Source organism: Thamnophis elegans, chromosome 3 (genome assembly GCF_009769535.1).
Source record: "Thamnophis elegans isolate rThaEle1 chromosome 3, rThaEle1.pri, whole genome shotgun sequence".
Taxonomy (NCBI): Eukaryota; Metazoa; Chordata; class Lepidosauria; order Squamata; family Colubridae; genus Thamnophis; species Thamnophis elegans.
The window spans coordinates 32,619,216-32,645,706 of NC_045543.1; the positions used below are offsets into that span (position 1 = coordinate 32,619,216).

The following is a 26,491-nucleotide window of genomic DNA, read 5'->3' on the forward strand; positions in this document are numbered from 1 at the left end:
CCTCCTCATTTGTTACATCACCGCCTGATAGCGCACTGTTGCAGTGCTCCGTAATTTTTAATCTTTAATTTTAATTTTTCACTGGTATGGTGAGTGCATGGGATTGCTAGTGATAGAATGAATGATCCCACTTTTATTATTCCATTTTGCTGTATTTTTGTGTTTTAATTACCACGTGGGGACTGACTGAGTGAATACATGAGTGTGACTGATTCGGAGGGCCTGCCGGGGAATGCGGGAGCCATAGGGGTGGCTGAGGGAACCACGGCCACGGGAGTGGGTCGGGGCATTACGGTCATAACAGGGAGGGGCAGATATGGCGGGGACTTTAGGGCTGGCCATTACCGGGGAAGGAGGGTTCGCTACGTCACAGAGATCCCTCCTTCCGGCCCTATGAGTCCCACTCCAAGGTCAGATGGCGCGGGTAATCAGGACCCTGGTCTCAGGCTGTTGTCGCTAAATGCCAGGTCTGTTGTTCACAAGGCTCCCCTCGTCCGGGACTTAATTTTAAACGAGAGGGCAGACCTGGCATGTATTACTGAAACCTGGCTGGGCACAGAAGGAGGAGTCCCCCTTGTAGAGATGTGCCCAGAAGGATTTCAGGTGCTTCATCAGCCGAGAGCCCAGGGAAGGGGTGGCGGTGTGGCTGTTGTTATCTGGGAGTCTCTAGTACCTCGTAGGGTCCCTGCTCCGGAGCTTGTCGGGTGTGAGACTCTGCTAGTGAAGTTGGACCTCAAGGGTCAAGTGGGTCTGCTGCTAACGTACCTGCCTCCCAACTATGTTGCAGCAGCCCTCCCCTCGCTCCTCGAGTCAGTAGCCGAGCTGGCAATTGAGTTCCCCAGGCTTATGGTTCTGGGGGACTTTAATTTGCCATCGCTCGGTGAACACTCTGATGGAGCGCAGGAGTTCATGGCTTCCATGACAGCCATGGGCTTGACCCAGGTAATTCGGGGCCCAACCCACTCAGCGGGTCATATGCTCGACCTCGTATTTCTCTCGGAGCAGTGGATGTGTGATCTTGGTCTGGGGGTAGTGAGACCATACCCCTGTCGTGGTCAGACCACTGCCTACTGAGGCTCGACTTCCGGAGGCCAAACCCCCACCGTAGGGAGGAGGAACCGACCAGGTGGTTCCGCCCCAGGCGACTGATGGACCCTATGAGGTTCCAGACGGAGCTTGGGGTTATTCCTGATACCCTCGCCCACAGTTCGGCGGAGACTCTGGCTGCTGCCTGGTACTCGGCGGCATCGGAGTCTCTTGACCGGATTCCGCCACTACGGCCCCTCCGGGTCAGCGGATCCCGGAGGCCTCCTTGGTTCACCGAGGAGCTCCGGGAGAAGAAGCGCCGGAGGAGACGCCTAGAGCACTTGTGGAGGTCCGATAAGTCCGAGTCGAACCGAGTACTCCTAACAACCTGCACCAAGGATTACATCAGGGCACTTAGGGCAGCAAAAAGATCTCATATTGCCACCTTGGTTGCGTCCGCTGAGTCCCGCCCAGCCGCCCTGTTTAGGATAACCCGTTCCCTCCTAAATGGGAGGGATATGGGGGAACCCTTGCAGGGTAGAGCTGAGGATTATGCCCAATTCTTAGCGGACAAAGTTGCTCGGTTTCGGTCGGACTTGGACTCCACCGCTGCAGATCCAGCCGGGACACAAGAGGATTACTTGGCAAACCATCTCTGGGTTGAGTTTCAGGATGTTGCCTCTGGGGATGTGGACAAGGCCATTCGAGCTGTGAGTGCCTCCACCTGTACTCTGGACCCGTGTCCCTCCTGGCTGGTTGCCAACAGCAGGGAGGTGACACGTGGCTGGATCCAGGCGGTTGTAACCACCTCCCTTCGGGAGGGGCACTTCCCCGCCGCACTTAAAACGGCAGTGGTGAGACCCCTCCTGAAGAGACCATCCTTGGATCCAGCCGTTTTAAATAACTACCGTCCTGTCTCCAACCTTCCCTTTGTTGGGAAGGTTGTTGAGAAGGTGGTGGCCTTCCAGCTTCAACGGGCCTTGGAGGAAGCTAGTTACCTTGACCCCTTCCAGTCCGGCTTCAGACCCGGTTACAGCACAAAACCGCTTTGGTCGCATTGACCGATGATATCTGGAGGGCCAGAGATGGAGGCCATGCGTCCATCCTGGTTCTCCTTGACCTCTCGGCGGCTTTCGATACCATCGACCATGGTATCCTTCTGCGACGACTGCGGGAGGTGGGGGTGGGAGGCACTGTTTTGCAGTGGTTCTCCTCCTACCTCTCGGACAGGTCGCAGTCAGTGTTGGTCGGGGGGCAGAGATCGTCCCTGAGGCCCCTAAAATATGGGGTGCCGCAGGGCCCGGTCTTATCCCCCCTACTATTTAACATATACATGAAACCGCTGGGCGAGATCATCCGGAGGCACGGGATAAAATACCATCAATATGCGGAGGATACGCAATTGTATCTGTCCGCCCCGTGCCAACTCAATGAAGTGGTGGATGTGATGAACCAGGGTCTTGAGGCCGTTAAGAACTGGATGAGTGCTAACAAACTGGTACTCAACCCGGACAAGACCGAGTGGCTGTTGTGTTTCCCTCCCAACAATTTGGCTAATGTTCCATCTATCAGGCTGGGGGGTCAAATTCTATACCCCTCAGATAGGGTTCGTAACTTAGGAGTCCTCCTGGATCCACAGCTGACCTTCGACCATCATCTGGCGGCTGTGACCAGGGGGGCATTTGCCCAGGTTCGCCTGGTCCGCCAGTTACGACCCTACCTGAATCGGGAGGCTCTCACAACAGTCACTCGAGCCCTTGTGATCTCTAGGCTGGAATACTGCAATGTGCTCTACATGGGGCTGCCCTTGAAGTGCATCCGGCGGCTGCAGTTAGTCCAGAATGCGGCCGCGCGAGTGATAGTGGGCGCACCGCGGTTCGCCCACATAACACCCATCCTCCGCGAGCTGCACTGGCTACCTGTTGATCTCCGGGTGCGCTTCAGGGTCCTGTTGACCACCTTTAAAGCCCTTCATGGTAGTGGATCTGAGTACTTGAGAGACCGCCTTCTGCCGATTACCTCCCTCCAACCGATAAGATCGCACAGACTGGGCCTCCTCCGAATCCCATCTGCCAGTCAATGCCGACTGGCGACTACACGGAGGAGAGCCTTTTCTGATGCAGCTCCGACCCTGTGGAACGATCTCCCCGTCGAGATACGCACCCTCACCACCGTCCAGGCCTTCCGCGCAGCCCTTAAGACCTGGCTATCCCAACAGGCCTGGGGATAAGTCTTCGATTTGCCCCACCCGAGTGTGAATGTTGAATGCAAGTTGTGTTTTTTATTACCTTATTTATTTTGTGCACATATTGTTTGTTTTGAATTTCACCTCCCCCCCTAATGATTGTAAGCCGCCCTGAGTCCCCTCAGGGAAAAGGGCGGCCTATAAATCCAAATAAATTAAACTAAACTAAACTTTTGAGGATCTTTGGCCTGCCACACTCTCTATTATTTCATTATGCTGCTTCATTAGTGTAGTAGTTAGGAGGGGGGAATAGAAAGGAGTAGAATTGTGGAATGTGTTGTTGTCATTTTTTTCTAGAAGCCCAAACTCATCTTTTCAGCTTGGGCTTCTAGAAAGATGAGCCCAAGCTCATCTTTTGTCTCCGCACCTCTGCACCTGACTGGAACTAGATGGGTGGAAATGCCAGCATGGCTGAAGACAATTGGACCATGTGATGGATTTATGGGTGTGTGGATAAGAGCATAAACTTTCAATTGGGTGAAATCCCAGGAAGTTTTCAGATTTGGGATTTCCACAGATGTGCCAACGTGTCTGTCTTATTAAATTGAAACTTTAAGGATAGCTCTACCTTGGACTCTGATTTAATTCTGCATGATATTTGGAACACTGACAGACTGCTTGAGAGAGTTTGATTTACAGCTTTGGGACTGGAAACTCCAGGCATAGTAATTATCCAAGAACTGATAATGTCTGTGCTTCAGTTAACCCTTGGAAGTATTATTGCCTAGACATTTCTGTCTGTGAATGCCATGAATTCACAGTAATTAAATAAAGAGGGTTTTTTCGGGACAAGGAGTCTGCTTCTTGGTTCTGCTAAGGCTGGGACAGAACAACTTCAGCCATTAGGAGAAGTCAAGTGGAGGGAAGGCCATCAAAGTGGTAAGTCTCCCATTAGGATCTTGAGGGTTGAGGCTGAACGGCTGACTTACCCGAAGACCAGGAAACCCTGGTAAACCATCTATGCCATTCCTGCCTGGTAAACCATCTTCTCCTTGACTTCCAGGAAATCCTGGAGTTCCTAGGTCTCCTTTGGCACCTTGAAAACATGGTTTTATGAAGATGTAGCAAAAGAAGTCAATATAAACATACAGTGGTTTAGTTTATATTTTAAAAACATCTGTTTGTTACCTTTTGTGGTAACATGTTGGGAATTCCCTTTTATCCCCTTTGGTCCAGATGGTCCAGGTCCACCAGGCAATCCCTATTGATGGATATTAAGAAAATTTAATTAATCACTCTAAAAACATACTGCAAAAGTGTAAGAAAAAATTGTGTTACCTTTCATGAGAACAAAATGCACTGAAGAAGTCATATAATTTCTCACAATTAATGCAGGCTTGCATGCATATGTACAGTCCTGTGGTGGGTTATGACTGGTACACCCCGGTATGGGCATACTAATGCCTGCTGGGAGCACTGGGTACCGTTCTGGTACTGTGCTCTGGAGGACCCACCCATCCGCCCATGTTCCTTACCAGTATTTGAGCTCTCCGGCGCTTCCACACATGGACCATACAGCGCTTGTGCGATGCTCCGCTGAGTAGCTGGAGTGTCACGGAGGTGTCGTGGAGCATCGCAGGCGGTAAGTATGCATGTGCTGCATGCATGCACGTATGCTGCATGCATTCATGTGGTGGATGCTGGGTCCTGTTGCACCGTACCGGTTGCAACAGGATCCGGAACCCACCACTGGTGTAGTCCTCTGTTGTAAGGAGAGGATTTCAAGAAAGTACTACATTTGTGCAAAGTTTATAATTGGCTGAACACTGAAAAGATGATGAATTAGACTAGTTTCACAACTGGATCTGGTATTTCTGATTTTTTCTCATAAAAGATGCATAGCACATTTTTTATAAAACCAAAGAATTAATGGAACTTCAACAGGGAAAACAGTGCTTTCAAATGAAAGATCTACATATGGAACCCCATTGCTGCAAAGAATGTAAGTCCATAAATAAAGAACCTCACTTTTCAAAATATTTATGGCATAAATGTACATAATAAATTGGGGAAATATTATCTAATATTTTGTTCTCTAAAATATACAATATTCCATTACAAAAATATCATACCTTTCCACCAGGAAAGCCCGGAAGTCCATGGTAGCCTTGATCTCCTGCTTCTCCTTTCTCCCCAGGATATCCTATTGGACCTTGAAATCCTGGAGGACCAGGTTGTCCTGCAGGACCTCTTCTTCCTTCGATATGTTCATCACATATGCAATCTCCTCTGTCACCTACAAATATATATATATATATGTATGTATATATATATATATATATATATATATATGTATATGTATATGTATATGTATATGTATATGTATATGTATATGTATATGTATATGTATATGTATATGTATATGTATATGTATACGTATATGTATATGTACGTATGTATATGTGTGTGTGTGTGTGTGTGTGTGTGTGTGTGTGTGTGTGTGTATATATATATATATATATATATATATATATATATATATATATATATATATATATATATATATATATATATATATATATTAGATTTTTTACAACCCCTGGTAAGCCCCAATTATGGGAGGAAGCTAACTGCTTCCATCATCTGTCCTTCGGCTCGTCACAAGAGTCCATCACGACAGAAACCCAATATTTTTACTGTTGCCTTTGTTATATTTGTGTTTTTTATTTGTGCTGATAAATAAATAAAGGGAGACTAGTATACCGTATTTTCACCCATATAACCCGCCCACGCGAATAACCTGCAGGTTTTCAAGATCGTGTAAAATGTTTCCCGTATACCCCGCCCACTTATATAACCCGCAACGAGTAAGCCATCGGCAAACATTACATTAGCGCTATTCCATCGGACCTACCCATTAAAACCAATCGGAGGAGAAAGCCTGGGCGAGCTGGGGAGGGGTTGGAGGAACTCAACTCAAGGGAGAGATCTTGAAATTCAATAGGAAAAAAAAATGCTTGGGTTTCGGGACGCCTTCATGAAAACCCCACCCCTGGCTATGGGCGAAGCGACCAGGAAGAAGCAGGCGGTGCTCGGCAGCCCGGATTCTGCAGCTCCTCGCCTTCTCTGGGCTTGGAAGTCCGGCAGGAAGGGAAGGGGAGGAGGCAGCGGCGCGGCTATGGCTCCATTTTCACACACACACCCCCTCCCTTCTTCTGCTTTGCTCTGTGAAAGGGCTTCACTGCCGAAGCATTTTGGTTTAAAAAAAAAAAAGAAAACACCGTCCCTTTCTCTCTCCAGTTAACAGGGCCAACCCAAGTGGTGCATTTTATCTGGGGGATGACACACACACACACACACACACACACACACGACACGTGCGGCAGGAGGAGCGGCGTCCCCCGCGCTCTCGGCTGCCACAAACGCCACGCAACGAGGGAATCTCCTTTTGGGGGTGTGTGAGACGCTGACAGAAAAAGGGCAAGCAGTGGCCGCGTGAGGCGGCCTTGAGAGCTCCAAACGACCTACCGTACTGGCTGGTGAGGTTAGTTCTCTAAAGGCCGTTGAAAGCTCCGGGGAAACCCCTTTTTCCGCCCTCGGAGCCCCCGGTGCTTCCTCAACCCCCCACACACTTTTTCCTCTTTGGTTCACCCCACCCCCACCCTCAAGGGCCCGGGACTCTGGGAAAGTGTGCAGCTGGGGGGCTGGGGAGGAGAGAGCGTCTACCGTTCCTCACGGGAGGCACTTCGAGCCCCGCCGTATCTGAGAGGCTCTTAGTCGTCGGTGTGGGAGAGGAGAGAAAGGTTAAAATGTTTTTGAAACATAAAAAGAATCCTTTGTGGGCAAACTTAAAGCTGCTGGGCTGCACGGGCTTGCTGTAAATTGAGGGCATGTTTTGCCTTTATTTATTTTGCCGCCTCCCCTTCCCTTCCTCGGAGGGGAACGCTCAGAGCAAAAGGGACCCCCGCCTTGTTAAAGCCGCATCCGACACTTCACCTACAAACGATCCCGATTCTCCCGCGTCCTTCCTTCCCTCCCTTCAATGTACTCTTCCTATAAAGAGAAGGGAAGCGTGACAAGCTCCAGGCAGGAGATGGGCTCGCGTAGAGGTACCAGAAGTTTAACAGTTTCACCTAAGCCACAGCTCATCCTCTCTTGGGACAGCCTTCCGCCGACATTAAAACGATGCGTGAACTTGCGAAAAACTGTGGCAGGCATGGAGGGGAGGGAGGGAGGGAAAAAAGAAGCCAGAAATGGATATTTTCTCCCTCTCGTGAAGGGGGGAGGATCTGATGCTTTCCGGCTCGGGCTCCTTTTCTCCCTTTTCCTGCTTGGGTTTCGGGACGCCTTCGTGAAAACCCCACCCCTGGCTATGGGCGAAGCGACCAGGAAGAAGCAGGCGGTGCTCGGCAGCCCGGATTCTGCAGCTCCTCGCCTTCTCTGGGCTTCGAAGTCCGGCAGGAAGGGAAGGGGAGGAGGCGGCGGCGCGGCTGTGGCTCCGTTTTCACACACACACACCCTCCCTTCTTCTGCTTTGCTCTGTGAAAGGGCTTCACTGCCGAAGCATTTTGGTTTAAAAAAAAAAAAACCAACACCGTCCCTTTCTCTCTCCAGTTAACAGGGCCAACCCAAGTGGTGCATTTTATCTGGGGGACGACACACACACACACACACACACGACACGTGCGGCAGGAGGAGCGGCGTCCTCCGCGCTCTCGGCTGCCACAAACGCCACGCAACGAGGGAATCTCCTTTTGGGGGGGGTGTGAGACGCTGACAGAAAAAGGGCAAGCAGTGGCCGCGTGAGGCGGCCTTGAGAGCTCCAAACGACCTACCGTACTCCGTTTTCACACACACACACCCTTCTTCTGCTTTGCTCTGTGAAAGGGCTCCGAGCGTTTGCGAAACTGTGGCTCTGGGAAATATAAAAGGGGATAAACAAATTTGGAGGCGCCGTCATCCTGTGGCAGGCACGGAGGGGAGGGAGGGAGCGAAAAAAGAAGCCAGAAACGGATATTTTCTCCCTCTCGTGAAGGGGGGAGGATCTGGTGCTTTCTCCGCTCCTTTGTTATTGTTCGGGTGATTCATTTGATCTCTTCCTCTTTGGCACCTTCTCGACACCCAGCCAGTTGGCAGAGCGAGGAAGCGGCAGAGGCGACGACGGAGCCTCCAAACTTGTTTATCCCCTTTTATAGTTCCCAGAGCCACAGTTTCGCAAACGCTCGGAGCAAAAGGGACCCCCGCCTCGTTAAAGAGCCGGATGCGGCGAGGTTCAGGCGGACGGCGTTAACGACCGTCGCCCTTCTTCTGCCCTCAGCCCCGAGCCTTTCGGCTTTAAAAAACAAAACCGCTCGGCGACTAAGAGCCTCTCAGATACGGCGGGGCTCGAAGTGCCTCCCGTGAGGAACGGTAGATGCTCTCTCCTCCCCAGCTGCACACTTTCCTGTGTGTGTGTCATCTCCCAGATAAAATGCACCGCTTGAGTTGGCCCTGTTAACTGGAGAGAGAAAGGGACGGTGTTTTTTTTTAAAAAAAAAAACCAACAGAGCAAAGCAGAAGAAGGGTGTGTGTGTGTGTGAAAACAGAGTACGGTAGGTCGTTTGGAGCTCTCAAGGCCGCCTCAGGCAGCCACTGCTTGCCCTTTTTCTGTCAGCGTCTCACCCCCCCCAAAAGGAGATTCCCTCGTTGCGTGGCATTTGTGGCAGCCGAGAGCGCGGAGGACACCGCTCCTCCTGCCGCACGTGTCGTGTCGTGTGTGTGTGTGTGTGTGTGTGGTCCCCCAGATAAAATGCACCGCTTGGGTTGGCCCTGTTAACTGGAGAGAGAAAGGGACGGTGTTTTTTTTTTTTTAAAAAAAACCAAAATGCTTCGACGGTGAAGCCCTTTCACAGAGCAAAGCAGAAGAAGGGGTGTCTGTGTGTGTGAAAACGGAGTACGGTAGGTCGTTTGGAGCTCTCAAGGCCGCCTCACGCGGCCACTGCTTGCCCTTTTTCTGTCAGCGTCTCACACCCCCCCCAAAAGGAGATTCCCTCGTTGCGTGGCATTTGTGGCAGCCGAGAGCGCGGGGGACGCCGCTCCTCCTGCCGCACGTGTCGTGTGTGTGTGTGTATGTGTGTCGTCCCCCAGATAAAATGCACCACTTGGGTTGGCCCTGTTAACTGGAGAGAGAAAGGGACGGTGTTTTTTTTTTTTTTAAACCAAAATGCTTCGGCAGTGAAGCCCTTTCACAGAGCAAAGCAGAAGAAGGGAGGGTGTGTGTGTGTGAAAACGGAGCCACAGCCGCGCCGCCGCCTCCTCCCCTTCCCTTCCTGCCGGACTTCCAAGCCCAGAGAATAGCAGTAGACTTATATATCGCTTCATAGGCCTTTTCAGGCCTCTCTAAGCGGTTTACAGAGAGTCAGCATATTGCCCCCAACAATCTGGGTCCTCATTTCACCCACCTCGGAAGGATGGAAGGCTGAGTCAACCCTGAGCCGGTGAGATTTGAACCGCTGAACTGCTGATCTAGCAGTCAGCCTGCAGTGCTGCATTTAACCACTGCGCCACCTTGGCTCAGTGGCGAGGAGCTGCAGAATCCGGGCTGCCGAGCACCGCCTGCTTCTTCCTGGTCGCTTCGCCCATAGCCAGGGGTGGAGTTTTCACGAAGGCGTCCCGAAACCCAAGCAGGAAAAGGGAGAAAAGGAGCCCGAGCCGGAAAGCACCAGATCCTCCCCCCTTCACGAGAGGGAAAAAATATCCGTTTCTGGCTTCTTTTTTCGCTCCCTCCCTCCCCTCCGTGCCTGCCACAGTTTTTCGCAAGTTCACGCATTGTTTTAATGTCGGCGGAAGGCTGTCCCAAGAGAGGACGAGCTGTGGCTTCGGTGAAACCGTTAAACTTCTGGTACCTCTACGCGAGCCCATCTCCTGCCCGGAGCTTGTCACGCTTCCCTTCCCTTTATAGGAAGAGTACATTGAAGGGAGGGAAGGAAGGACACGGGAGAATCGGGATCGTTTGTAGGTGAAGCGTCGGATGCGGCTTTAACAAGGCGGGGGTCCCTTTTGCTCTGAGCGTTCCCCTCCGAGGAAGGGAAGGGGAGGCGGCAAAATAAATAAAGGCAAAACATGCCCTCAATTTACAGCAAGCCCGTGCAGCCCAGCAGCTTTAAGTTTGCCCACAAAGGATTCTTTTTATGTTTCAAAAACATTTTAACCTTTCTCTCCTCTCCCACACTGACGACTAAGAGCCTCTCAGATACGGCGGGGCTCGAAGTGCCTCCCGTGAGGAACGGTAGACGCTCTCTCCTCCCCAGCCCCCCAGCTGCACACTTTCCCAGAGTCCCGGGCCCTTGAGGGTGGGGGTGGGGTGAACCAAAGAGGAAAAAGTGTGTGGGGGGTTGAGGAAGCACCGGGGGCTCCGAGGGCGGAAAAAGGGGTTTCCCCGGAGCTTTCAACGGCCTTTAGAGAACTAACCTCGCCAGCCAGTACGGTAGGTCGTTTGGAGCTCTCAAGGCCGCCTCACGCGGCCACTGCTTGCCCTTTTTCTGTCAGCGTCTCACACCCCCCCCAAAAGGAGATTCCCTCGTTGCGTGGCGTTTGTGGCAGCCGAGAGCGCGGGGGACGCCGCTCCTCCTGCCGCACGTGTCATGTGTGTGTGTGTGTGTGTGTGTGTGTGTCGTCCCCCAGATAAAATGCACCACTTGGGTTGGCCCTGTTAACTGGAGAGAGAAAGGGACGGTGTTTTTTTTTTTTTTTAAACCAAAATGCTTCGGCAGTGAAGCCCTTTCACAGAGCAAAGCAGAAGAAGGGAGGGTGTGTGTGTGTGAAAACTGAGCCATAGCCGCGCCGCCGCCTCCTCCCCTTCCTTTCCTGCCGGACTTCGAAGCCCAGAGAAGGCGAGGAGCTGCAAAATCCGGGCTTCCTCTCACCTCCTGCTTCTTCCTGGTCGCTTCGCCCATAGCCAGGGGCGGGGTTTTCACAAAGGCGTCCCGAAACCCAAGCAGGAAAAGGGAGAAAAGGAGCCCGAGCCGCCGAGCCAGCCTACTGCCACGAGGAAAGTGGTGGTCCCAAGCTCTCCCTTTAGTTAATCTGTGCAAAATATTTTACGTATACCCCGCCCACTTTTATACCCCGCAGGGGGCGCTGTGCATGTAAAAAACGCATATAACCCGCGGGTTATATGGGTGAAAATACGGTAGATCTATTTCAAGCTATTTAGCTCTCATCAGCTAGCCATACCCTTACTGGGATTTGAACCTCCAGGAGCAGCTGGAGCATCGCACAGATGCTAGTACGCATGCGCGCGGCACGCGCGTGCACGCGCACGCCGCGCTCATGCGCGAGGACGCCACCGGCCTCGTTCCAACCGAACCGGTTGGAACGGGGCGAGAAACCCACCCCTGATACATACATACATACATACATACACACACACACGTGTGTTTGTGTGTGCATCACATTGAAACATTTACTTGCAACCATGGGTTTTAGCAAAATTCATATAAAATTACAGCTTTCCGTATCAGCTCAATACATCCCTTCATAGATACAGATATTGCAAAGAACACAACCAATATTGTGGCAATAAAGCAAGGCTACTATATCTAAGTTTAAAAACTCATAGAACTACTAGATGGAAGTATAGAGATACTGAAAATTGTGCAGACTTGATTTGGTAATCTAAATATTATTACAAATGCCAGAGAAGAGCCAAATGGAGTGCCTCGATGTCACATTCAGCCTGCTGACTGAAATCCCTTTTCTTTGCCTCCATAGTAGTCTTATTCACAACAATCTCATAGCACCATGTATTTTTATCTAAAGGTCTCATACAGAATTCCTTGGGGTTGACTTTTAACTCTGAGTAGTATTGAAACGTCCACTTTTACACACTTGGGATTTTACCAACATGCATCTAGAATCTCATGGCAACTTAATCCTGTCTATGTGAGCAGAGACTAAATGGGAAAAATGTTTCTTCAGCCAAGAGGTTTCCTTTTCAAATCCATAGGGTCCCCTCCAAAAAATTTGCTGGAATTGGATGTGAGCTTTCCGTATATATATTTATCTGTAATGTGCAGAGTCCAGTCATTTATTTATACACGGCACACTTCTTGCTTAAATTCATCCAGATAAATTGTTGCTGCCTCCCACTATAAATTGAAATGATTTAGTATGTTTAGAAAGCACTTCAAAGATTTACAGCTTGTACAAACAGTGATCTGACATTTGTCTTAACAACTTCTGTATGAGCCTGAAAAGAGATGCTGCTTTAACAAATTCTTTTAATGAAGTTAATCAGAAGTTTAAAGTGGCTGCATTCATTTCTGAAGCTTATTACAGCCTTATTATTTATTTACAGCATTTACTGAGCTAAGATATGCAGGAAACACACCCACAATAGCAATGGGGGATTTCAACTATCCTGATAACAACTGAGAGACAAACTTTGTAACTGGTGGGAGATCAAACCGATTCCTATTGTGCCTAGCTGACACCTTTGTCATCCAAAACATAGGAGAGAGAACTAGAGGGTCAGCTATACCTAATTCTGACTAACAGGGAGAAAAAGATAGCAGGGGTGGAAGTTGCAGGCTCTTGGGGGACAGTGAAAAATAGCCCAACCTATCAAAAACAGTACCTGTAGGAGACAGAACAAGAATGCAAGTCAAACTAGCTAAGAAAATGGTAAGAAAACATCTATCTGTGGAGGATTAGGTGCACCTGGCTTAGCACAGATGACTCGGCATAGCTGGAGGGGCATGGCCAGGTGGATGCAGCCACATGGATGTGGCTGGGGGGTGCCACCAGGTAGGTGTGGTCAGGTAGGTGCAGAACAAGTCATCTTGGGCAATTGGACGTAGAGCCAATTGGACTCAGCACCCCAGTAGACGAAAAATCACTTGGAGTTGTGCTGGCAAATGGGAAGTGGAGAAATGGCAAAATTTGAAAGGCAAGGCTGTAGATCCTCCCCGCACCCCACATACACTTGCAGAAACCCTCAATTTTTCTTTCTCCTTTATGAGGAGAAAGTTACTGTAAAGTTTGAAAGAGAAGGGAAGGGAAAAGCTGGGTGGATTCCCCCCCCCCCTGCAGAAATACTCCTCTGCCACTCCTTTCTTCTCTTCAGAGATCTGTCAAGGCAGAAGTTGGATGCAGAAAAAACTGCTTCCTGCAAACTTTTTCTCCATGCTTCCATGAGCAGCAGCATCGTCCTCCATCTCCTGGGAAGTCCTTTGCACCGGACAGAAAAGATCTTTGCTCACACCCTCTTGCAGCACACCATGATGCGAAAAACACCAAGATTGGCACGCTTGGGGCTGCTGCTGCGATATCCAGGGAGGCTAAACCAAGCCACGCGCCTCTCCCAGACACTTTCGCAGCTTCCCAGAGTGCCAAGAACCTTCATGCTCTTCTCCGTACTCTCCTTGGCTCCTCGCGACTGCAATAGATGTCCAGAAATGGTGGGTGCAGCCGGACTGGAGAACTTTCTCTTCTCAGAAATGTCTTCTCAGTGGAGCTGTGGCAGCCTGCCTGTCCCTTTCAGGTACTTCGACCCCCAGGAGGGAGGGGGTCAGGGGGGGCATAAAGGGAACCGCAGCTCCTCTGTGAATTGAGAGGAAAAGGTTTGGCTTCTCTCTCCCATTTAAAGGCTACAGTAGGGAGAATCCCAACTTTTTTCCTCTCCCTCCATTCAGAGTGGAACTGCTCCAGCCTCCCTCCTCACCCACCCACACACGTTGCCCAGTAATGGGGCCAGCCTGCTCTGCCCCGCAGCATTTGGGTGACAGGGTCCTCTGTTTGGGGAGGGGGAGAGAATTTGGTTGCAAAAACCCCAAGGAGGAGGGGGCAGACTTGGAGGGCCTGTTCCTTCTTCCCCTTTTCCTCTCAGTCCTGCAAATCCAGAAATCTTCCCCACTCCAAGCAGCAACTGAGACCATGCAGGTGGGAGGGGGGCAGGAGAAGATAGTCGGACAAGAGAAGTTGAAAGTCAGGAAAGACGGAGCAATTGTCCAGCAAGAGGAGTTTCTGCAAAAGGGAGGGGGAGGAGACAGCTTCCAAAGACCTTTTGCTTTTAGCCATAATTGCCATCAGAGCAGATGTTGGGGGACAAGGAAGAAAGGGATCCCAGATGCCCAGCACCTTGAAGAGGTACGTGTGGACGGGGTGACAGGGAATTGGAGGAGAACTGGACGGGATTCCCTCAATGTTCCCCTCCCTGGAGGGAAGACCAACAGCATTTTGCAAAACAGGGAGTTTCCCCTTAAGGCTCCACTGTGTTCCCACGTTCTATATCTGGATGGGTTCACCAGTTCGCTCCTTGCCTTGATCAGGGCCTGTAGTGTACAAGCAGTGGGCGAAAGGAGTGAGGGGGGGAGGGATACTGGACAGGAAAGTCCATTGGAGTTGGCCGGCTAATAAATTCAAGTAGGTAAATAATTAATAATTATTCATTAAATAAATTCAGAATGTTAAAAGGGTCTTTATCAGAAGGAACCTATATGTACTTGCAAGTAAAATAAAAGCCAGATTATATGCAAAGACAACATCCCCACTAAAGTTTTTTTTTTAAATAAATATTTTTGAAAGTGTAAAGAAGAATGGCTTGTTTGAGAATCACCATCATTTAGAGACTTCCAATTTATTCTCCATGTCCATAACTGAGTTTGTCTATTTATTAAACTTCTATACCTCCACCATCAGCAATCCAGGGCGATAGGCCTACACCTCCACCATCAGCAATCCAGAAGAGGTCTTCACTCACTCCCACTTGCAGCACGCACCGATGCAAAAAATGCCGAGATCGGCGCACTTGAGACTGCTGCTGTGACATCTAGGGAGTCTAAACCAAGCCGTGCGCCTCTCCCTGCCGCTTTCACGGCTTCCCAGAGTGCCAAGAACCTTCACGCTCTTCTCCGTGCTCTCCTCAGCTCCTCTTGACTACAATAGATGTCCAGAAGTGGTGGGGGGCTATATGCTCAGAAAAGCAACTTCAGGAAGGTCCTTTGCTAGCAGGCAGGTTCTAGGATGCCTGCCGCCACCAAAGGACATTCCCGAAGTTGCTTTTCTGAGCACGGGGAAAATGGACGGTATTTTGTCTCCCTGTTGCTCAGAAAAGCAACTCCAGGAAGGTCCTTTGGTGGCGGCAGGCGTCCTAGAACCTGCCTGCTAGCAAAGGACCTTCCCGAAGTTGCTTTTCTGAGCAACGGGGAGACAGAAGGGACAAAATACCGTCCGGACGGGTATAAAGGGCCGGGGGCGGGGCAGGCTTACTTCCAGGTCTGGTGACCAACTGGTTCGCGAGAACCACCGGGGACCGGCAGCAACCCACCCCTGGTCTAACCTAATACAGAGAAGGACTGAGGGTGGTAGCAATCCTCATATATTTGAGGGGCTGTCACAGAAAAGAAGAGGCTAATGTATTCTCTAAAGTACCTTATGGCAAGACAAGAAGTAACAAGTGGGAGATCATTTAATAGAGATCCAATCTAGAACTAAGGAAAAATTTCCTGGCAATAAAAATAGTTAATCAGTGGAATGGCTTGCATTCAGAATTTGTGGATATGGTTTTCAAGAAGAGATTGAACAACCATTTGTCTGGAATGGTGTAATGTCTCCTGCTCAAGCAGTGGATTGCCTAGAAGACTTGCAAGATCCCTTTCAACCTTCTTATTTTATGTTATCTTGGAGCAATTGGAGTTGAGATGGCTTCTTGGATGGATTAGCAACATTTTGCATAAATAATAAATTAACCCACCTATCCCAAAAGGAAAGGAAAGAATAAAAATGACTATATAGTTAAAAGAGTTAATAGATAAGACTGAGATTAAAAAAACACTTGCAAGTTAAGCTTTCTTGTAAGAGAAATTGTGAAAATAGAGAACTAAACAGGAAGAAAAGCATTTTAGACTATATCCCATTATACAATGCACATGAAGTATGTTCTTTGCATGAAAATCTATGGTGACAATAGATCAATATACTTCAGTATTTTAAACTTTACCTTTCAGTCCTTTTTGTCCTTCTAGACCTGGATAACCTTGCTTGCCTGCAGAACCTTTAACTCCTGGATATCCTTTCAGCCCAATGGAATAACCTATAAAATGGGAAGACTGGAATGATTGAGGGAGACTGGCATGGTTATGCAGTTCTGCACCATGAGTAATAGGTTAGCTTGTCTGTGCTGAGACTTAAGAAAAAGTCTGAAATCAAGATGTATGAGATAACATTGATCTTAGTTATTGGGAGATTTACATCCTTCTTTCTTTTGATCAGCTCAAAATATTCATATACTGTATGAGTATAGTACACTGTTGTTTTCTCCCCCTTCTTTCAGACACCAGGCAGCAGCAGAAGTTTTTTAAAATAGTATTTTTAAAATAAATAAAATAAAATAAAATAAAATAAATAAAATAAATAAAATAAATAAAATAAATAAATAAAATAAATAAAATAAAATAAATAAAATAAATAAAATAAATAAAATAAATAAAATAAATAAAATAAATAAAATAAATAAAATAAATAAAATAAATAAATAAATAAATAAAATTAAATTAAAATAAAATTAAAATAAAATTAAAATAAAATTAATAGTATATTTTAAAATAGTATTTGCTTCATTTAATTAAACAGGTGAAGACTGAGTCTTTATAACATGCTGTTAAATTGTAATGTTGTTTGTTTGGTTTGACTTAGTATATTATGTGAACTCACTACTATAATATTTAAACCATGGTTGATAGTATGCACAATTGTGTGAAAGTAGTCTAGCATTGGTTATTCAATACACCCTTATTAAACAAATGTTATATTAGTACAATAGGAAGGAAGCTTTTTATGACTTTCATTTGCATGGCATATTAAGCCAAGCTGTTAACACTGTTATCAAACCTGCATTTTGAATCAGATTGTGATGAAAGAGAAACAGGTTAACTACAAATTGTTACCACTGTTGAAACTTAAGCTTATTTTAACTTAAGATACGGCTTATCATCAGGAGCCAAACAAAGGCTATCTTATACACAATACATGCAGACATGGCAAATCTCTCTCTCTCCCTCCCTCTCTCCCCCTCCCTCCCTCCCCCTCTGTGTGTGTGTGTGTGTGTGTGTGTCTGTATGACAATAGATTTTAAATAAAAATTATCCCAGTGAAGGAGTAGTAGTAGAAGAGAATGATAGAAAAGATAAAGGGAGGCAGATTTGACAGAATAAAATTATTGATAATACTAGGTTATTGTGGTCTTAATTAAACAAGACTAAAATATATAGCATGGCATTATTTCACAAATAAACAGCTGCTTTAGTATTTGTTTTTATTTACCTGAATTTTCATTTTTCCCTTGGTTGTTCAATTTCAAAATGCCTGATTAAGAAAACTTCTCAAAGTATTTTTTCTAAATATTTAAAAATCAGTATATAAATATCTATTCCATTTACCTGGACTTCCTGGAGGGCCGGGGGGGCCAGGAAAGCCAGGTTTTCCTGGTTCACCATCTAAACCGGGAGGACCAGGATGAGTAGCTGGGAAGCCAGGATCGCCAATAAAACCTTTGGGGCCCATTTCTCCAGGAAAACCTCTTCCCTCATAAACATCTGGAATGGGGAAGAAAGTGGCTCTGTATGACTCTCAGGCGGCCATAGATGAAAAAAATATATAAATGAAAAGCAAACCAGTAGAGAATTTCTCACTATTAAAATGAACAAAACAATAAACCAATTATCATATTTACAATAATAAAAAAAGAAAACAAAATAAAATAAAAACACAGTCCCAGATCACTGTTAAGCCCTGCTGAAACAGAAAAATTCTGATGTTTCCAAATACACTTTCTGATGGCAACATATTTGCTAATGCAGTATTTGATCATGTGAGGGCACAACCCAAAATACTTCTTTCCTGATCTTTCCAACCCTTGAGTTCTTGTGTAGGTTGGAATCTGGCCCTCCCTTGATGCCTGGACATGATGGACTGTATTGTTCCAGACAAAGTGATCTGATCTCAGTGCAATGCTATGTAAGAGTTTAACAATTTGACTTGGCTTTAGAGACTTATTGACAACCAAAACAATGACTGCAAAGCAAACATTATTCTACAATAGTGGGTCTCCCTGACAAGTAGTTTTCTACCACATTTTAAACTAGCTGAATCATTCTAAAGATAGCCTCAAATGAAGTTCATTTGAGTACTGTAGTCCAGTGGTGAGGTTCTGAGGTAATAAAAGTAGAAGCACCTTCATGATGCAGGTAAAGCAGCAACTGTCACTCCTTCTGAAGCTGGGCATGGGCTCCACTGGCTACAGCTTCCATCTGCTGCTGAAGCAGGAGCCACAGGCCCAGGAAGATCCTCAAGCTGCAGACCAACTCCTTCAGAGGTAGATGACCCCATCAAGTGTCACTACTGTGGCTGATGTTATCTGATGCCATCAGATTTAACAAATGTATAGGAGCTTAATCTGGAATTTAATCTGAATTTTTTTTCACCCCGTTCAGCCACCAATATATTCTGGACAACAAATATATATTGGACAACAAATTTTTCAAAGATTTTGCTTCCTGAAAAGCTTTTGGTGATTATGATAGACCCTTTCAAACCAAACACAAATATAATTTCACAATGATATAGGAATAGGAACTAGGAGAAATAGGAAATTAACTTTGACTGACTCTAATGTATTTAATTGCATAATGTTTCCGACATGCTACATGAGTTCAACAGAGCTAAAAGTGATTTTCCTTTGCACTCAGTGTCCAATGCATTTCGCTGCAATGTCCAAAAATAGTCAGCAGCACTGATAGATTCCAGTTGCCCCGATACTGTTTTTCCCCGATACTGTTTTTCCACTGTGGCTATGTTTGTCACATCCTCTTCTCTGTTGCAGGTCCTGAAGTACCAGAAGACAGCTATCATGCGGCCGCGCGAGTGATAGTGGGCGTACCGCGGTTCGCCCACATAACACCCATCCTCCGCGAGCTGCACTGGCTACCTGTTGCTCTCCGGGTGCGCTTCAGGGTGCTGTTGACCATCTTTAAAGCCCTTCATGGTAGTGGATCTGAGTACTTGAGAGACCGCCTTCTGCCGATTACCTCCCTCCGACCGATAAGATCGCACAGACTGGGCCTCCTCCGAATCCCATCCGCCAGTCAATGTCGACTGGCGACTACATGGAGGAGAGCCTTTTCTGTTGCAGCTCCGACCCTGTGGAACGATCTCCCCGTCGAGATACGCACCCTCACCACCGTCCAGGCCTTCCGCGCAGCCCTCAAGACCTGGCTCTCCCAACAGGCCTGGGGATAAGTCTTTAATTTGCCCCACCCGAGTGTTGAATGTTGAATGCAAGTTGTGTTTTTTATTACTTTATTTTGTTTACATATTGTTTATTTTGTATTGCACCCCCTCCCTAATGATTGTGAGCCGCCCTGAGTCCCCTCAGGGAAAAGGGCGGCCTATAAATCTTAATAAAATACCAAATACCAAAAATATCATGTCACCCATTATTCTTCTCTTTGTTAGGCCAGACGTATCTAGCTTCCTTAATGGTTCATTGTACGATTTAGCCTCCAGACCCCTTATCATCTTTACTGCTCCTCTCTGTACTATTTCTAGCATAATTTTTGTACCATGCTAACCAGAATTGGAGGTAATATTTCAAGTGTGGCAGTACTATATAAACAGTACTATTACTTCTTATCCTCTTGATGCTATCCCTCTGTTGATGCAGCCTATGCCTGCATTGGCTTTTTTGGCAATTGCAGCATACTACTGGCTCATATGTTAAGATTGGCCCACAAGGATACCTAGATCCTCTTCGTACTTACTGCTGTTGAGCCAGGTATCACCTACTGTATACCTGTTTGTTTGATTTTTCCAGGCTAAGTGCAGGACCTTGCTTTTCTCACTACTAAACTACATCTTCTGAAGGGCCCAAGATCCTTCTGAATCTTGACTTTATCTTCCAAACTGACAGCAGTTTTCTCCAGCTTGGTGTCATCTGCAAATCTGCTGAATTCTCCTTTTATTTTCTCATCTAGATCATTTGTAAAAATGTTGAGCCTGAGACAAAATCTTGAGGTACCCCACAGCTTGCTTCCCTCCATGTAGATGCAGTTCAGTTGAGGACTACATACTGGGTGCACTGGGTCAGCCAATTGAAAATCCATCTGGGGGTGGTATTGTCTATCCCATATTGTTAAAATCTTGCCAAGATGTACTGTAGGTTGTAGCTTACTTTGTCAAATGGTTTACTGAAGTCTAAATAATCTATGTCTACAGCATTTCCCTGGTCCACTAATTTAGTCACTTTATCAAAAAAGGAAATAAGGTTTGTCTGCCATAATCTGATTTTTACAAACCCATGCTGGCTTCTAGTAATTGCTTTGTTCACTTCTAGCTGCTCATAAATCTACCTCTTGATGGTCTTTTCCAGGATTTTTTCATGTATTGATGTCAGGCTGGTTGGCCTATTCTATAGTTTTTTGGATCTACTGTTTTCCCCTTTTGGAAGATTGCAACCACATCAGCTCTTTTCCAGTGCTCTGATAGTTCCCATGTGTTCCAGAGCTCTGAAATATTGTTAAATGTTTCCAAGATTGTATCTACTAGCTCCTTCAGAAATGTGGTATATAAACCATCTGGTCCTGGCGATATGAACTCATCTAGAGTGGATATATGTTTTCTTACCATTTCTTGCTTAGTTTGATTTGCATTCCTGTTTTGTCCCCACTTGTTGCTTTCCATATGTTGCACTATTTTTTCCCTTTTCTATGAAGACAGTTGCAAAGAAGAAATTAAGCAGTTCCACTTTCTCCCTGTTGCCTGTCACCTTCTTGCCATCATTTCTCATTAGTGGCCCAATCATTTCCTTGACTTTCTTCTTATTCCTTAGATATTGAAATAAATCTTTTGGGATATTTTTTTTCATTTGTCACAAATTTTAGTTCATTCTGGGCCTTAGCTCCCTGACTCTATCCTTGGAGGTTTGGGATATTTGCTGGAATTCTGTTCTAATTATGTGTCCTTTCTTTCATTTTTCATATTTATCCTTTTTGTCCCTCAGTTTGTCAGAGAGTTATTTCTACACCATGATGGTTTCATCTGAGGTCTCTTATTCTCTGGATTATTGTGTTTGATTGTGCTTTTTTAATTTCATTTTTCAGAATTTCCCAAGCATTTTGACTTGTTTTTCCTTTTAGGGTCTATTCATGGAATCTTTCCTAATCTTTGTTTTAAGCTTGTTGAAATCAACTTTCTTAAAGTGTAAAACCCCAGTTTGACTTTGTTTGATTACTTGTGTCTGCATAATGTTGACTTCTAGTGTGAGATGGTCACTCTTCCCCTTCTACCCTTCTATTCATTTCATCCCTACTAGTAAGAATTAAGACCAGTATAGATTACCTTCTAGTTCCTCCTCTACTTTCTTCTACAAAGCTGTCAGCTACTCACATCAGGAACCTATTTAATCTCCCACTAGTAGCAGAGTTTGTCTCTCAGTTGATATTAAGATGTGTTCCATTCCACCAACTTTCAATAATGGCAACAATATTGTACCTGCCTTCAAAAGTTCATATTGTTTGTTCCTCATATTTTGACCAGTAGTATATAGGCATCTCATTCATTTTTGACTGACCTTGCATTTGCTTCCCTTTTCTTAGGTATCTTTATATCCGAGTTCCCCTTTCTTCTCATCACTCCCTTCCTCATTGTCTGATTGACTGACTTAAAGTTTATGCTTGGGGTTAGGTCCTAAAGATGGTCTCCCTTTACTTCCAATTTTAGTTTAAAGCATTTCAGATAAATGGAGTCAATTGTTTTCTACACATGCGTCCCAGTTCTTGTGAGCTTTAGTCGATCCCCTGTCAAAAGCCCTTCCTGTAGGTAACATAAACCATGATCTAGGAATAGCAAGTTCTCTCAAAAGCACCATCCCTTGAGCTGTGATTTACTTCAGCTACTTCTAGTAGCTGAATCATGAGCCATGATTCCTAGATGATGGTTTATATTGCCTACATTCCTCATTGTCAGTACAGAAGAGCACCTCCTGTGTTCCTACCACTTCGGCTTTCCAGCCTAATTGCTCATAGTTCTTTGATATTATTTTCAAGTTTTTGTTGTATCATTCCTCCAAAAAAAAGGATAATAATCAATGTGTTTGATTATTTTGGTAAGCTTAGTTTATAGTTTATAGTTTTATTGATTTGTATGCCGCCCACTCCCGAAGGACTCCGGGTCGCTTACAATAAAACAAGGGAGGGGGGATAATACACAAACAACATATTAAAATATACAACAGTCACAATTTCCGGGGGGCTGGATATTTCGAGAGCCCCCCGGCCTGCTGGAGCAGCCAGGACTTAACAGCTTTGCGGAAGGCCGGGAGGGTAGTAAGGGTCCGGATCTCCACGAGGAGATCGTTCCTGCAACAGAGAAGGCTCTCCCCCGGGGAGTCGCCAGCCAACATTGGCTGACAGATGGAATCCGGAGGAGACCTAACCTGTGTGATCGAATCGGTCTATGGGAGGTGATCGGCAGGAGGTGGTCTCTCAGCTTGTCACATCTTTGACCTTTGCATCTAGGAGACAACATATGATCCTCAAAGGTTAAACTCTTTCACAAATTATCAATTTTGTTCCTTTAAGAAGTGAGTCTCCTATCACCAACACATGCCTTTTTTCTTCATGATCCTTTTTTTTAACTTCATGGTCTTATATGCTATAAGAAGTTTGTCAATCAGATGAATGTCATTTGGTATTCTGTAGATGCCAAGAAAATTCTCTCTGATATTCTTGAATGCTTTACAGATTATTTTCTCTGGCCCCACTAACAGATCTGTGAACCCCTTGTCATTTATGAAGTATCCTAACCCTACAAAAATGATTTCCTTAATTTTGGCATCAGGTATACTTGAAAACATATATCTCCAATAACAAAAACCCTCATCTTCCTTGTTATTACTTTCACAAAATTTTTCATCATCTGTAAAATGGTTATGTAAAACGGAGACAAAAATATATTTGTCAGGTCAACAAGTGAATCATGTATCACATTTTTCTGTCGTGGAACCAAATTCTTTTAGAATGCCCATTTATTTTTAAAGTAATGTGACTCTTGTACAGCTGTCCCATTTGTATATGTAACAATGGTACTTGGTATATCCGAGATGCATTTGAAGCACTAGAACCACTAGTTTTGGATCTCCGTAGATATTCCAGTTGTGTACTGGATGTGTTTCATTAACAGTTCATGTTTTTGTATGCATGCACGCAGCATAGCAAACAGGCACTGAAAGATATAAATTGCCATTGTGTAACAAGATAGCCTTGAGGCTTAACACTGAAGAATCAATAAAGAGACACCACTCTAGTGGGCCATCCTTGCAACCCAAAGTTGGGAACAAACTGTCAATGTCAGTATAGAAAGCGAGGCTGTCAACCTATGCTAAAATTTTTGTTAAATAATCTTGGTGGCTTTAAATGACATAATTTTTCTTACCTGTTGATATCAAACACCATCCTTGCAGTCTTGAACTCAGTAGTTCTGCTTTTGATTTTGATAAACCTAAGTCCCTGATCAGGTCGTTTAATTCTGACTCTGTTATGAGATGTGATTCACCAGACATACACAGTTCAAAATCTGGATCATTGTCACTGTCCATGCCTGGCTGGTGCACTGCAGCATCTTTGTCTGCTTCATCTAAGTTCCATTTCTCTGGTGGCTTCGATACTGAAAGATCGTTGTCATGTGAAGGCAGATTGGAATATTTAATTGATTTGATATTTTTAGCAGAGAAACCAGCAACATTAGTCAGACAGTTGTCACAGGATCATTCTGTTCTCACCATATGATTGGAACAGCAAACAGCATTGACTTCTGAGTTCCCCCGAGCCAAATTCTAAGATAATTTTGTACAACAAATTTGAGGAACCCAGGCTTTATCCTGGTCACAATCTTACAACCAAAGTACGGTTCCTACAATTTCTTAACAAGCCTAGTCAGGGCATGTCTTTGAGGCTTATAGCAGAATGTATCATGGCTGTCATCATGACATTAGTGAGATATTTCTGCTGTCACCAATCATCTTATAACAAGTTTATAACTGGTTTACTTGTTATGTAAATTACATGTACATAGACATATAATTTGATGTAATTGTTTCAAGGCATAGTGCTATGCCTTGAAACAATTACATCAAAATTCATGGAAACTGATACCAACAAAATGAATAGCATCTGTTCATGCGAGCTGCTTTAATAGCCTTTCCAGGCAGCATCCAGCCTGCCTAGCATGCCTAGGGAGGTGCAGCATCCAGCCAGCCTAGCATGACTATACCAGTTTCACTAATATTATGCAATATGTCCTGAGTGCATGCCTGGACATGCATGAGCTACACAAAGCATCTTATAATGCAAGCAAAAACGAGTAACTTAAAATATACATACAAAATCACAAAAACAGAAATTTTGTATAAAACAGTACATGGTAGATTAAGGTTTAGCGGTCAAAATTCTATAAGATACACCCAAAAGTCTTCAGGAAGCAAAATTTTGTTGTCCAGTGATACCAGAGATATTTCTACAGTGTCTAAAGCTTAGATACACCAGTCGACCAAACAATGTCTCCTCACCACTCAGTGTTATCACTGTTCACAAACTGTGGGTGCTCCATCACTGGAGCCTTTTAAAAAAAAAAAAAGACTGGACAGTCATTTATCTGAAATGGTATAGGATCTTCTGCTTGAGCAGGCAGTTGGACTAGAAGACCTCCAAGATCCCTCCAACTCTGTTATTCTGTTAGTGTTGCTAAAAGTTGTTTAAAAAATCATATACACATAAAAGTCTTTAAATATTTGAACTGAACTACTTAAAGATATCCTTTACAGATATCATTATAACTGAGTTGTGTTAGAAGTGCAAATTCAATGCCAACAACTTTTTTGGCATTTGGCATTAGTACCTCATGAATTTTAGAACACAAAGGGTAGTAGGAGATAAGGGATTTATTCCCCTTCTTCACCTGTCTGCTTTTTGTCTATGAGATTGCTAATCTGAGGCCATTTCCTTCCACTTTTGTTTCCAAACAACCCAAGAGGTAGCATAAGCTGACCATATCAGTCAAGGGAACAAGCCAGAGGCCAGAGGGATCAGATGACCAGGAGGTGGCAGAGTCTGATCACGCCAGGCACAGAGGTGACCCAGTGACCAAAGGAGAGCACCAGATGAGCCAGTGATGGCGGAGGCGAGCTGATCCAGGCAAGTGAGTGAGCCAGTGATCATGGGTGGGGGGCAGATGTGCCACACAATAGTGAACTTAAACTGAGCTGGGTGGGTAGAGGCACACGTGTGAGTGAGCAGAGAGGGCTGATGGACAGAGCAATGGACAGAATGATAGACACTGAGGTGCCGGAAAGCACACGGTTGCTGACTCGCTTTCTTACAGGATATTGCTAGCTAAACATTAAGCCTCAACTATCTTTTTAAAATATTTCTTGTAAATAAATCTTCTTTCATTATAGTTATATAACTAATAATTGTTCAAGTTGGATTCCATTATTTTCCCATCCCCAACATGTTGAAGCCCCTCCGTCACAGATTTCAAACATTATGGATGGTGAATATGATAACGGTAGAGCCGCAGTGCTGAAAAGAGCTACAATTGCATGCTTACTGGGTTATTGCCAAGACACTGATGTCTCTAATTAATCTTTATCTTCAAAACAACACAGTCTACATACATTCTATTCAAAGCAATGAAAAAGAAGCATTTGTTATGAAAATGTGCCTGGATTGCATAAACAGCTGCAGAGATCCAAGGAAATCAGCCAAGCCACTTTAGCAGTTATAATGACATCAATTATCACAGACTGGAGAAAAGTGAATATATTTCTCCAGAATCAATGCGCTATATCAAAGGGGTAGAAAGTTACCATCAAATGATCCTTCTGCACCAGGTGGGCCAGGACTGCCTTTGGTTCCTCTCTCTCCCTCAGGGCCTTGAATGCCATCCATTCCCCGGTCACCAGGTACACCTGGAAAACCCCCAAAGTTATAGCTTAAATTTCAGCTACATAAGGATAACTCCAGATTATCTCACATTAATATATTTAACACTTTCCCAAAAAATTGCTAAGCCACATAGCAATATTCAAAAGCTATAAAAGCAGCACCTTTTATAAGTGTGGGTTGTTGTGCGTGACCTGGTGGCCCTCGAATTCCTTTATCTCCAGGTTCTCCCTATAGAAATACAAATTTAGTTAAGCCAGTTTAGTACACATTTGAAAATCAACTAATTTCATTACAAATGAGAAAA

The 26,491-nt window shown here is 45.4% G+C and overlaps 1 protein-coding gene across 1 annotated transcript in view; it reads right to left on the minus strand.

Annotated features, from left to right (window-relative positions):
- COL4A2 (collagen type IV alpha 2 chain) overlaps positions 1 to 26,491 on the minus strand; it is a 199,725-nt gene that overhangs the window by 63,265 nt on the left and 109,969 nt on the right. The window contains exons 18-24 of the mRNA XM_032212654.1: positions 26,349 to 26,415; positions 26,109 to 26,210; positions 17,629 to 17,784; positions 16,191 to 16,283; positions 5,344 to 5,507; positions 4,400 to 4,472; positions 4,201 to 4,307 (exon numbers count right to left, since the gene is read on the minus strand). Of these exons, the coding sequence (XP_032068545.1) occupies positions 4,201 to 4,307; positions 4,400 to 4,472; positions 5,344 to 5,507; positions 16,191 to 16,283; positions 17,629 to 17,784; positions 26,109 to 26,210; positions 26,349 to 26,415 (762 nt within the window). The remainder of the gene's footprint in view (positions 1 to 4,200; positions 4,308 to 4,399; positions 4,473 to 5,343; positions 5,508 to 16,190; positions 16,284 to 17,628; positions 17,785 to 26,108; positions 26,211 to 26,348; positions 26,416 to 26,491) is intronic.